This window comes from Sander lucioperca, chromosome 12 (assembly GCF_008315115.2).
Source record: "Sander lucioperca isolate FBNREF2018 chromosome 12, SLUC_FBN_1.2, whole genome shotgun sequence".
NCBI classification, from domain to species: domain Eukaryota; kingdom Metazoa; phylum Chordata; class Actinopteri; order Perciformes; family Percidae; genus Sander; species Sander lucioperca.
The window spans coordinates 7,745,436-7,758,210 of NC_050184.1; the positions used below are offsets into that span (position 1 = coordinate 7,745,436).

Sequence of the window (12,775 nt, forward strand, 5' to 3'; positions counted from 1 at the left end):
TAACAGTCTTAACATAAAACTTTAAATGATGCTGGACAAGTTGCTAGACTCTAAATCTAACACGCTGCTCCAGTCTTTTGGAGTTTGTAAAAATTAAAGTCTGATTATTTAGGTAAAACAAAACTAAAAGAACAGAGAGAGACTTCATTTTTGGCTATTGAGATAACTTTTTTTCCCCCTTGGCTTTGTGCTGCTTTGACCTTGGTAGCTTGTTGTCCAACAGGTGTCAGCCTAGTGCCAAGCAACAGTTTGTTTGCCTTCCATCTGCATGTAAACTCAGCAGACCACCCATGCTTGTCTGTGTGAAAGTCACACAATGTTCTAACTGTATTTACGGCTCCTTTTCACTGAAAAAACCTTTTTAAAAAGCAGCTACTGTCTGTCAGCCACAGATGTACGCTGCCATTTCTCTTTGTGAGAACAACGTTGATGATCTAGAAGATCAATACAGATGCTTTACAGATTCTTGTTTCATTCACTGTTTGCTTGTAATAGGTAACATCTAGTGGAGCTGTGTTCTGTTGCAGGCACTTTCTTGGCTCTTAACACTGTGATTAAGGATTATTTGAGACTGCTCAAAGCTCTGTTTACATCTCGCTCCATTCATTCTGAAAGCATTTGAAAAGCCTGTTGCTTTAGCTTTCTAATTGTATGAGATGGCCAGTTATAGTTTAAAGTGCCTTTCTTGTCTTGATAAATAAGTCAACGGTCTATTTATTGGTATTTCCAAGTGTGTGTGTGTGTGTGTGTGTGTGTGTGTGTGCTGCTGATATTGCAGGGTTTGCAAACAGGAGGGCTGGCTGTGCACCAAATGGAGAGCGTCCTACACGGGGCTGGACCACGAGGGCTGAAACCACCTTACTGCCCCTATCCGGACTCCCTCCTCCCAACCCAACCTGCCCCTTGCTCCTCTACCCGCCCAGCCCACCACCAGTACCAGCACCCCTCCTCCACTCTGAGCTCAGTCACTCACACACACTCTCTTTTCTCTCTCTTGCTGTGTGTCAGTCCCTCTCTCCCCCTCGACTTCCTCTAAGTGGCCACAGCTCCTCTCTTTTCTCCTGTCCTCTTTACATCCCTCCACCACTCTCTTTCCTACTCCTGCTGTCGAGAGCAACCCGGCTCTGTCTGTTCGTCTTCACCTCTACAAGTTAAACGGATCTCAGGCCGCTACTTTCACTAACTTTCCACTGAAGACTTTATTTTCATTCTTGACCTTTTTTATTTTTGGTCCTTCACCCTTCCCCTCTGGAGAGGCCGGTTGGTGTGTGTCTGGCGTGTGTGCAGCAGCGTGTGCAAGGGCTCTGGTGTTGTGCTCTGCCCCAAGAGAGTCCATAAAGGTTGTGACTGGAGGAGAAAAGTTTTCACCACAATGAATGTTCAGCTGCTGCTCCTGTTGGCCCTGGTTGGCCCTTTCTGCGCCTTCACACATGCAAGTAAGTGAACCCTCTGCCGTTAGCACACTGTGTCCCCTCGCACCCTCTGCCTCCATGTGCCCACCCGACACCACTCTTTGTCTGTTTTAATCCCTTTTGATTGAACAATAAAACTCTAGAGGCCGGTTTTATAAGGTAAAATAAACTCCATTTTGATTTGTCTGTTAATTAACTAATCAATTAAGTTCTCATGTTCAAATGATTTTAATGACTTGTCATATGTTTTAATGTTTTCACTGTTAACTCATCACTGAAAACTGCGTCCCATGACTGCCGGCTGTAGTCTGGCCCATTTGTTCTACCTTAGCTGAGAATCCCCCTGATGGAGAAGCTAAACTATGACCGAAGGTGCTAATTTAACAAAGGGGGCAATTGAAACGGATAGTCTGTTTTGATTTTAAAAATTTTACTCCCTCTGTCTCGCTTTCTTTGTCATTTTCACACTACTCTTGAGCTTTGGAGAAAAAGTTAGATTTGCAGACACGAAGGGGAAATGTGATGTAATAGCAGGAGCACTGCTGCCTCGTGTCTGTAAATTCTTGGCACTGGCAAAGAGAAGAAAGGTATATCCTTTGGAAGGCTCCCAAAACAGTGCTCATACACAGCGAGGGAGGGATGGGGGCTGTAAACTGTAACACACACCATACACATTTATCTGAAAGCTTATCCACTGTCTCCTCTCACTTCTCTCATTTCTCTCTCACTGCAACTACTTTAGTACTCTTCCTCTGTTTTTCTATTGCCTGTCTTTCTCACTGTTTGCATGTTTTCCCTTTCCTTCTTTGCCTTGACCAGCAGTGTTTGCCCAGGGGAAGCAGCAAGCACGGGGGTGTGGCTGAGGCCTTCGGGAACTGTAGGGCAGGGCAGGGCTGGTTTGCGTGCATGTATTAATAGAGAGACGCTCTATATTTAAGAGGGTCATATGGATGAGAGAGGAGCAAGTGACGAGAAGAGAGAACACCCGGTACGTGATGAGCTTTAAGAGGCGCCCCACCCTCTTTTACCCGCATGTTGTTAGACCATGCGGCACGCCGCCCCTTGGCATTTACCCATCTTTGGTGGGGTATCAAGCTTTACCACTTAACCCCCCATCCCCCTATCCCACTTCTCTCCCCCATTCTCCTAACAGAGCATTATCAGATATGGAATCACAGCATGGTTTGGCAACTTAACAGTGCAGCTGAGAAGCAGGGTGGTCAGCACACACAAGACAGCTATGAGGATAATAGGGAGGAAAGAGTAAAAGCCCATACAGAGCCTGTACGAGCAAGCTGTTAGAAAACAAGCTGAAAGAATCACTGCAGACTCTCAACACCCTCTCTTCCCTGAATATGAACTTCTGCCATCAGGGAGGAGATTCCGTGTGCCAAGATTTAAAACAAACAGATTAAAGTTATCGTTTATTCCAACTTCCATCAAGCTGCTGAACTCCAATGGTAAATCTTAGCCCAGCAGAGCAGGGGTGCAGTAAATACACCAGCACTTTTTGCACCTCACACTTTAATTATTACAGTTCACTCTTAGGATGTTGTGTCGTTCGTGCTGTCATGTGTGTCCTTCTTTTGTGTCTTTTGTGTCTTAGGATGCTGTGCTGATCTCACTTTCATGTTGATTTTATCCTTTTGTATTGTATTTGTATTTTATTCTATGTTAATCTGAGAATGTTTTTTTGTTGGTTATGTTGTGAAGCAACAGATTGTAGCACTATGCCCAAGACAAATTTCCCCTCGGGGACAATAAAGTGTATTCTATTCTATTCTATATAGTCCTCCAACTCTCTGCCCCCTTCCCCTGGTACAGCTTGATGAGTCTGGACCCTGGGGGACAGGGTTAGTGTAGGCACAGGGGGGGCAGAGAGGGGCTGGGTCTATTTTTAAACAACAACCTTTACCGGTCGGAGGCGACATGCCTGCCCCATTTCCATGGAGGTTTACTCTGGAGAAAAAAGTCCTTAAACTAAGAATGATTCTTAGCTCAGTCGTCTCAGTTTTCCAAAGAAAAAAGGGAAACAGAGAAATAGCTCCTCCACATGTTTCACAAATGGGGGCTTTTAACTTCCCCACTCCTGCTCACTTAACTAGCAAACCCCATGTATCCTGTAAAACCCTCCACCTCTTTTCTCACACTGCTGCCCCCCACCTCCGCTCTCCTTCTTAATGAGTTTTGTCTGCCTCTCTGGCCCTATAACATCCCCATCACATCTGGCTGCTGAAGGGAGAGGTCAATGCCCTTTGTCCATGCCCACTTCTAGAAATGACTCCAATGTTGCGCTCCTACTCCAAATATGAGACACATGTTGGTAAAGAGGGACCATGAGGAAAGGAGCACTTCTCACGTCAACTGAGTCTCATTTTGAGTAGAAAAAAAAGCTCAGTCATACTTCCAAAATTTTCCGCAAGGAGAAAGAAACATCTGTTTATGGAAGGAGTCTGAGGCCGTTTTAGCCGGGACCAAGCCCAAGCATTGAAGACTCAAAACTGTAACAGGGCTTCAGAGTATGGCCCAAACCTCCCTGTGGATTTGTTTTTTGGTGTGTGTCTCCTCTGTGAGTACTGACAGAAATGTCTCTATCTCTAGCACCTACGTGTGCTGCAGGGTGAGACACGGTGCAAGAGAAAGTAAGAAAAAAAATTAGAGCTGTTGCTGACTAAGGAACACTTACACAACTGGGTGGGTATTTTATGATATGGGAGTTGGATTTGAAGGTTAGCGAGATTAGAAATACATTAAGAGGCTTGCTTTATTAAATTAAGTCTGGGGTGTTTAGTTTGAAAGAAAAGAAGAGAGCTGGAAGGCTTAGAGTGATGCCACAGCATGATCTGTTTATTTTGTTATTTTTTACAGTGGTTGCATTTAATGTCATCCCTGTCCTGATTTATTACATTTTAGGAATTTAATCAGACCTGTTAGGCTAAGATTAAAGGCTCACTTGATCTAGCTCTGGACCAGTTTCTGCCCCTGGCAATAGAGTCCAGATGGGACCTGCCGCATGTCCTCCTATCTAAGTTAGAAAAGCAGTTAGTGTACGCTGTGTGTGGACGCCCCTTGTGTTGCGTCTGTGATAAGACTGTCTGAGAACATTCCACTCCAGCCTGTCTCCTACTTAAAATCCCCAGTGTTCAGTGAATGGCACACCCCAGTATCTCCACAGCTGACCGCAACTGGTTGAGCGGGGGAGGTTACGCTGTGCGGCATTTTGCCAAACTGCATTGAGATGGGCAGGGCGCCTATCTCTCTCACATTTCCCTCCTCCAGTCCTGCAAAAACATTCCTGGGCTCCAAAGGTGGACACTTTCACACTCCCTGACATCGTCCACACAGACCCTTTCCCTCCTACACCGGACTGTAAATTAGTACCTCTCTCACACACACACAAACGGGGGGGCCTCAGTGACAGCTGATGGTGATCGTAATGGATGGAGGCTGCTACTCCCTTCTTTCCTGTCTCACACTGTATATCGTTTTGTCCCTCCCTCACTCTTTCACTCGCTGGAGGTTTTTATTTATGCCATGCAAGAGTGAAGCCCCACATGGGTTCCTCCACCTCTTTCTCATAGCTTTTTTTTGTTGCTGTATTCCTGTACCATTTCTCTAACTTATAACTCTTTTTGCCTGCCTGCCTGCCTTTTACACTCCACCTCTCTGCCCCTCTCTCTATGTTGACATCCCATCACTAAACCTTATGTTAGGGACATTTTAAAACCAGTGTCATTCAGTTACTTTCTGAAATGTGTATTTACAGACAGTGCCAACAGTTGTTTTCTGCTTGTACTTACATGTACATTGTTTAACTTTTACATAATGAGTGAAAAAAGTTGAGAAGATGTGTATTTCGGTGAATCAACCCTGTATGCTCAGTCAGTGGCTGAGACAGCCATAGGTTTACATACAAATAAACACAGGCAGTTTGAACTCACTGGCTACCGCATGTTAACTAGCAGGATGATTTCAGGCTGTTTCATGCTTCACATGGAAATGTTTGTGAGAGAGCACTTGTGGTCAAAATGATGTAATCGTGGGTAAAATGACCCAGGTGCATCACCGAACCTTTGGAATAATAAGGACAACGCCACAGTTACGTAAACTTTTCTCAGTCTAGGATTGGAAGAATGAAAAAGAAACTTGAACTGCTTCCAGTTCTTCTGCATTTTCTTTTTACTTAGCGGTGAATAGATCTGAGTTTCCTCGCAATGCCCTTTAGGTTCTGAGGTTTTAATGAGTTTATATGGTGCTCACATATCTAGAGATATTTCACTTGTTGAACCCCCCTGTGTTGGCAAAGTCCTCACCAGCTTCAGGGGTCCTGTTCTGCATCTGATCCTGTGCTCTGACCCCTCTGAGGATTAACAGATCCCATGTCACTAACATACATGCTAACAACTACATATAGGCCACATCTGAGCAAAGACAGAGAAAGACCATGTTCACAATTAAATGACTCTGGGATGTTCCCATAGAGCTCCCCTCCACCCTTCTGCACTCCCTTTCTTTCTCTCCAGGGATTCAGCCTTCTCAAAGGTTTCAGCAGCAACAAACCTATCCTTAGGGAGTGGCAGGGTCATGGAGAGTAAGGCGGACGAGAAGTTATAATAAAAAAAAAAGAAAGGAGAGGGGATCTAGACCGCTACAGTCTTACTGTGTTACTCACTAATGCAGCTGTATTAAACCAGGGTAGTCAGCACAGTGGGGAGGAAATACTACTCAGAGCTAATTGTGGGAACTGTACACATAATGAAACAATTGTTAGAGGGGGTTGAGGGGGCGATTACACATAGCGTATGGCCATACTCTGTGAAGCGCAGACCATTTTATCATCGCTTACAGACTTTCCAAACAAACAGTCTGAGTCGTCTTTTGAAAACCCCCCTTTCAGTACTCCACAGTGGGAACAAATGTTTTGTTATATTTATCCCGCCTGTTGCTAATGAACAAGATAGCCAACACAGAATAACTGCACCGGTTGTTAGACCATTCAAAGTTATTTTTACCCTTGCAAAGTATTTTCTGTTATTTCAAGTATTTAGAACAATTGGAGAAAACGGAGATGGAGAAAGCATGATGTCAGACACTAAGTTTAGAAAACTATTGAGGCTGGTTCCTGGTCTCTACAGTAAGAATGTTTTCAGGGAGAAGTTAAGTTTTTATTTTTTTTTCCAAAGAGAAGAAGCGCCAACATCTTGTCAGTGGAAAGTTAACTGTAGACCATAATTTTGGTGCCACACTGAAATCTACCTCCTTAATTTTGAAGCAGCGCTGTCCAGGCTTAAGCTTTCAGTTGTGGCTGGGAGGATGTTGAACGTGGTGAGATGGAGCTAGGGTTATTGGAGGGACATGATTAGGTTGTCTTCATAGTCCAGACCTAGATGAAAGACACAAGGATAAATACATGTCTTTTTGCAGATGGTAAATGCAAAATGGGAGCCTCCATTTTACTGCAATCACAGACGGTCTTTTGAGTTCTGACAAAACTTGATTATATTATCGATTTCCTGCATGTCTTCCCCCTCTCTCTCTCCTTTCTCACCTGTCCTGTCCATTAAAGGCGGAAAAGCCCCAAAAAAAATAGAAGCTATAGATGCTTTCAAAATATATGTTACATACATTACATATGTTCTATACATTTCCTCAAGTTGTTAAATCTCCACCATTTCATCAAAACTGAACAAAACAAATCATCCAGCTGTGGTGCGTCTCTCACACCCTTCACATGTTCAGCGACTGAGGGTTAACAAGCCTCGCAGACAGCTCACTCCACAGGAAATAAGGCAGAGGATGTGGCATGCCGGCACGCACACTCAGAGCCTTAAAGACAGGATGGAGGACTGGAGGGTATTTTATGAAGTCATGGGGTGTGGTGGTCATTCTGTCATGGTAGCCATGTGCTGGTGATGACAGAAGTGTTACGAAAGAATGTGAGAAAGAGGAAAGGTCATGTCATCACATCATTATGTCAGGGTGGAATCTAAATATGTATCTTATGTTTTGGTTTTTTTTACCTTTATTGTACCCATCCTGACAGACTGGGGGCTTTTCTGTGTTTATCGGTGTTTTTTGCCCCCAACGGCACTAGGATTAGGCAATGGTTATGGTTATGGTTAGGGTTAAGGTTAGGGTTAGGTGCCTTGAAGGCAGCGGTCGCAGCACTGCCGGGAAAGAGCAGTTGGGGGCAAAAAACACCATCAAGCCCCTTCTGTGTCAGGTGCCGGTCTGGACTTAATATAACTGTAGGTTCAACAATGTTTAAGCACACTGTACTGGCTCATTGTGAAATGGGCATGGTAGGACTGAGCGATCATTTAATATTGTAATTTATTGTCCCTTTATATAATAAAGGGAGTGGTTGTAAAGTTCCCATATCAAGATATACCAATAATTTATTATAATGAAGTGCACAGTTGTCTTGTCTAAATGAACTATAACAAGTTAAAATATAATGAATCACATGTCACAGCACCAAATCTGAATTACAAAATACATTTTGAGAAGATCATAGAATTTTGTGTTCTCGGAAAACACAACAACACACATATTAACTCAATGTGATAAACATTAATGGCAGGGTTGGTAACTATTTCCAATATACTGTACACAGTTTTTTTTTTTTATATTGTTTAAAATGGTCTTTACACCCCAACAGCAATACATACCTTATGGGCTCTGAAAAAGGAGCGAAAACACTCCATCATAAAATTTAAAATTAGATTTTGAATACTTTAGTAAATATTTTCAACATACCTATACATGTATACAATTACAACAAAAATGATCCACAAAAACGGCGCCCTAGCAACAGATTGTATTCTTACATTTGTACCTGCATGTGAACCATCTATGACCTCTCTCCCCAGGCCCCACAGAGATCCCTCCACATGATGATGATATCACTGAGACTGTAGCAGACATCATCTCTGAGGCCACCGAGGCTCCAAAAGAGGACCTTACTGTTATCACTGGTCCTCCTGCAACTGAACCAGCGGCGGCCCCTGAAGAAGTCGCAACAGAAGTGCCTGAAGTTTTCGCAACAGAAGTTGTCACCGAGGCGGCGCTTCCTGCCTTTACTGTCAATACTGAAGAGGCTGTCGTCGAGACAGAAGCCCCTGCTGCTGCTACTGCAGCAGCACCTGCTGCTACTGCAGCAGCACCAGAACCCCTTTTCACTGACGCTCCTGTAGTGGAGACCAAAGCTCCCAATGAGTCAGCTGAGGTAGAGGTCCAACCTGAGGTGACGGAAGCCGCCAAGACGGTTGAAGAGGTGGTCGTTGAAGACGACACAGAGGGTGAGGAATGTATGGGTTTGGAAGCTGGGGTAGCGTAAAGGTGGTCAGTTTCGAGTCAGGTGTTATTATTGACTGATATGATACTACAGACCCTCTGTGAGCCTAACGTGGAGGTTAGTGTGTTTGGCAGCGCCAAAACACACTACCCTCCTAACAAGGGTTTAAAAGTCACATGCAGGCCTTTAATCTTTCCAAATATGACTCTCTTTCATGTTTCACTCCTGTCATTCTGCCTTACTCATAGATAGATGGCATTTTAATTCATTCTAAAGTGTGAAGATTATGCATTAAACTACATGACAACTAGTAATGTACTAGTAATCCAACTGAAGTCTGAAAAATGTTCTACCTCTTGTCTTTCTGTCCTACAGAGGGCCTGAGTTCTGGCCAGGTAGCCGGCATTGTGATTGGCGCTCTGTTGGCTGTGGTCATCCTCATCGCCGTGGTGATTGCTGTGGTGAGGAGGATGGGAAAATACTCGTAAGTACCTAATTTCTACTGGTGGATACACAGACGCAGAGCTTGAATCCATTTGAATGCAGGCAGTTATATTGATGTTGTGCAGTGAGTCATCACTTTGGGCTTCCTCTACGTAAATACGGAGTGAAAGAAACAGCATGAGCTTTTAGTCATCACTGACACATCCTATGATGAAAGAACACTAGCAGTGATGTAATGGGTTTTGGCGAGAGTGTTGTTCTGTGTGATAAGATGACCTGGCATGCCCAACACAAACTGCGTAGCATTTCGACCATAATTAGTCTCTGCAGTTAAACATATTCAACCATCAACCTTCCATGATGAGAGTAATAGAGGTCCCATCCAAGCGACAGTGTTCCCATGAACCACACCCTCCCCTCTGAGAATACAGTCATGAGCTGCATGTCTTATTAATGACAAATGTTTTTTTGTGTCACAGGTCTGCCAAGAGCAAAAAACCTGCGAAAAAAGACAGCGTTATGGTTTCTGTAAATGTCTCTATTTCATCTTTTCAGCTAATCACTTTAACCCCTTTAAGCCCATCATGACCCTAATTCACAGACGTAACGTAACAGAAGTCTTTTCCCCAAAATCCACCGACAAAGTATAATGCGTGTTGCTGCTTTTTGCTGACACACAGTCCCATGGCCCCGAGGAGGAAAATTTGCCATTCATGGTGACAAGTGGCTCTATTTGGTCTTGAAATTAGCTTGTTTATTGACTCAGTGTCCATCTATGTGGCAAACGGTCATCAAGCAGCCTGAATTATATCGGCCGCTTGATTTGATCCCCAGAAACAGAGGGCTTGTGTTTATCAGAAGTGGAGCAGCAACACAAAAGTCGTCATCTTCTGTTTGGTTTTCGTCTCAGGAACTAATTATGAGTCTTTCTGTGATTGTTGGTCTATTTTTTAAAAGGTTTATTTCACAGTATACCATCTAAGGATCTTCTCTGTCTTAAATTACATGTAGTCCAAAGACTAATCTTGTCAACCTGGCTTTATAACAAAATGTCACCCTTTTTAAGGTTTTCATAAATACACCTCTTATAATAATATGTTGTTTCTTTTTTGTATATATACCTACATATTTAATATTTTAATAAAATCTATAAACCAGCTTTTTTTACCACCCATATTGTTGTCAATGCTAAATAATTGTACACCATTGAATGACACTAAACGAAATAAGTGTACAAATTAATAAGCTTCAAAATAAATTGAACCTCAGATACAGATTAACTACTGTAGATACAAAATTCATCCTTTTTTTCAACTACTGACTGACTCTCTTTTTTCATCCCACAGCCCTTGAGGAAAAAGTCTGCCAAGCAGCAGGAGCGCTCAAAGTTCTGGAAATTCTGAACTACTGAATTGTGACGTCTTTTGCGATCATTAAAACAAGCACGATACCAGAACTAAACTAATCTAACCAGGACTCTGGACTGTTGCCAAAAAAGAGGGGGAGGGAGGCTTGTGTGTTAATGTATATTCTGTATGAGTGACAAGACAAGAGGGGTACAAGAGCAAAACATCCTCACCCCCCCCCCCAAAATGCATTTTGTTATTAAAAAAAGAGGGAAAGAAAGGTAGGGGATTATCTGACATACTGTATATGGATAACAATTCTCTCCTTTAAAGAATGACTGATTTAGATTTGCATGGACGTTTGAGAGGACATAAAAATTGCAAAATACTGACAAAACAAAAGGAAATCAAATACACATGAGAGACTGTTACAAATTCCACAGGAGGATGTATATACACAATGCAAGGGGTCTACAGTACATAGTATACAGCTCATGAGTTTCTCATATGTTGCAGTCAGGGGCGTAGCACAAAACTCTGGACCCTGTACACAGGCATCCCCTATGGGCCCCTCCCCGCATCCACGGCTATTCATTCTAGTATCTTTGTGGGCCCCCCTTCTCATATGAGGGCCCTGTATACTCAGTCCCCTTTTCCCCCCAGTCCAACGCCCCTGGTTGCAGATGCATAGGCTAGTGTTTTATTATGGAATACACAGTACATACAGAAAGCCTTAGGCTATTGTTGTGGCTAACAGACCTTTAAAGCACCCCTGAGCACCAGTTAAAACATTTTCTCACGTAGCTAGAATCCCTGATATATTGGCCAACTGTATGAAGCACCGTGTGCAGAAGTTGTTTAGACATAACACACCCATGAGCTCTGAGGGCTAGCATGGGGCTTACAGAAAAGAAAAGGCACCCTCATTTGCAAGAGTAACGTGACATTCTGCCCACTTTAACACTGACATATAAAAACCTAATACATATCTGTGAAATTTAGCAGAAGGGTTTGTGCCACTGTCTCTGGTATTCTCTAGGTAGTTAGGGGGATTTTAACTTTTGAAGTGCATTATTAATGTGAATTGACTGTACTTTTTAACTGCCACCCATTCCAAAACAAAACAGCTTCGATGACTTCTGGCTCGTTCCTTATGAAGGCTTAAACACAAGCCAGTGGTTATTAGACATAGTGATAGCATTGTCCTGACAATTTATTCATAGTACTTCTGTTAATAGTTAGATTACCAGAACAGCCATCCGGTCTTTAAATTGAGCTAACCCCAGATTGCGTGCACAGGATGACATTTTATAGTTGCACTTAGTTTTAGTGCACAGTGTTAGGCAGTAATGCCCTATTTTGTTATTTTTGCAATAGTAAGTGTGCTAAATGGGTGTACAAATAATGAAGTCTCAGCTTAGCTCCGCTTGCTTTACAAACTCGTTTAATATGTGCACTGAATGAGTGATGTAATGTTTAATGAATAGGCTTTAGACACTGCAAATGTTTGCAACGACATGTCTTTGTTTCCTCTCCTCTGCTTTGCCACATATTATCAGTTCTTAATTTGTGCCATCTGATTTGTTTGAACCCTTTTATTTAATTGCAGTGTTTTTGTTCATACTGTTTCAATAAAAAACTGAAAACACTCTGAAAGCTCTCATTTGTCTTTTGTGCATGACATTTTTTCTCAATAGCTTTTTCAAATATCTGTTCAATGTCCTAGACATTTCCTATCAATTAGATTACGTCGTTACCGTAGCAATGCCTCAAAGTCAACACATTCTCAAGCAGCACTTCCTGAGTCTTCCTGAGTAAGGCCAAAATACTTGTGACAGTTAAAATCTCATGACACTTCTTTTCTATTTGCAAAGGCAATACACAAACATTAACACACTTGCACAGGGGCAGCATCCAGTCCACTCTGATTGGCCCATTCAAGTAATGCTTCGAATTCAAAAACAAAAACCTTTTCAGCAGGGAGACAAACAGCACCGAATATGGAGGAACATATGGCCTCCGACCGTTGAGTCTGTTGAGCCCTCTGACAGTTAGGTGTGTTTTTTATGTCATGTTGTGGACTTTTCTTACAGTGCTGTTAAGCTGAGGCAAGGCTCCAACAGTAGACTGTGAGTCGCACAGAGATGCTCTGTGTCTGGCTCCCTCTCCTCCGTGTGGTTTTAGGCAGAGGCCCAACGCCCACCACCCCAGCCTCTGCCCCACTGGCGAGCTTCATAACTCTCTTTAGCTCACTCTCTCGCCTCAGACTACTGGGA

The 12,775-nt window shown here is 43.0% G+C and overlaps 1 protein-coding gene across 8 annotated transcripts; it reads left to right on the forward strand.

Moving 5' to 3' along the window:
• The first annotated feature begins 918 nt into the window (after nucleotides 1-918).
• si:ch211-156j16.1 (uncharacterized protein LOC564557 homolog) lies at nucleotides 919-12,155 on the forward strand. 8 transcript variants are annotated; one of them, XR_004898920.1, is made up of 6 exons: nucleotides 919-1,436; nucleotides 8,285-8,714; nucleotides 9,073-9,193; nucleotides 9,633-9,681; nucleotides 10,500-10,692; nucleotides 10,885-12,155. XR_004898920.1 is itself a non-coding variant. In XM_036007847.1 (5 exons), the coding sequence occupies exons 1-5, from the start codon at nucleotides 1,373-1,375 to the stop codon at nucleotides 10,562-10,564; spliced, it is 729 nt and encodes a 242-aa protein (XP_035863740.1). In that variant the 5' UTR covers nucleotides 919-1,372; the 3' UTR covers nucleotides 10,565-12,155. The 8 variants fall into 8 exon arrangements, 4 of the variants coding, with proteins under 4 accessions (XP_035863740.1, XP_031142086.1, XP_035863741.1 ...); XR_004898921.1 differs by having other exon boundaries at nucleotides 921-1,436; nucleotides 8,285-8,713; nucleotides 9,085-9,193; XM_036007847.1 differs by having other exon boundaries at nucleotides 10,500-12,155.
• The last annotated feature ends 620 nt before the right edge of the window (nucleotides 12,156-12,775 follow it).

Excerpts from the sequence above, each read along its gene's own strand:
- si:ch211-156j16.1 (XM_036007847.1), top strand. The coding sequence starts at position 1,373 with ATGAATGTTCAGCTGCTGCTCCTGTTGGCCCTGGTTGGCCCTTTCTGC. Across the intron at positions 8,715-9,072 it reads GTTGAAGACGACACAGAGGG|TCTGTCCTACAGAGGGCCTG; the intron begins TGAGGAATGTAT and ends ACCTCTTGTCTT. Across the intron at positions 9,682-10,499 it reads AAGACAGCGTTATGGTTTCT|CCCTTGAGGAAAAAGTCTGC; the intron begins GTAAATGTCTCT and ends TTCATCCCACAG.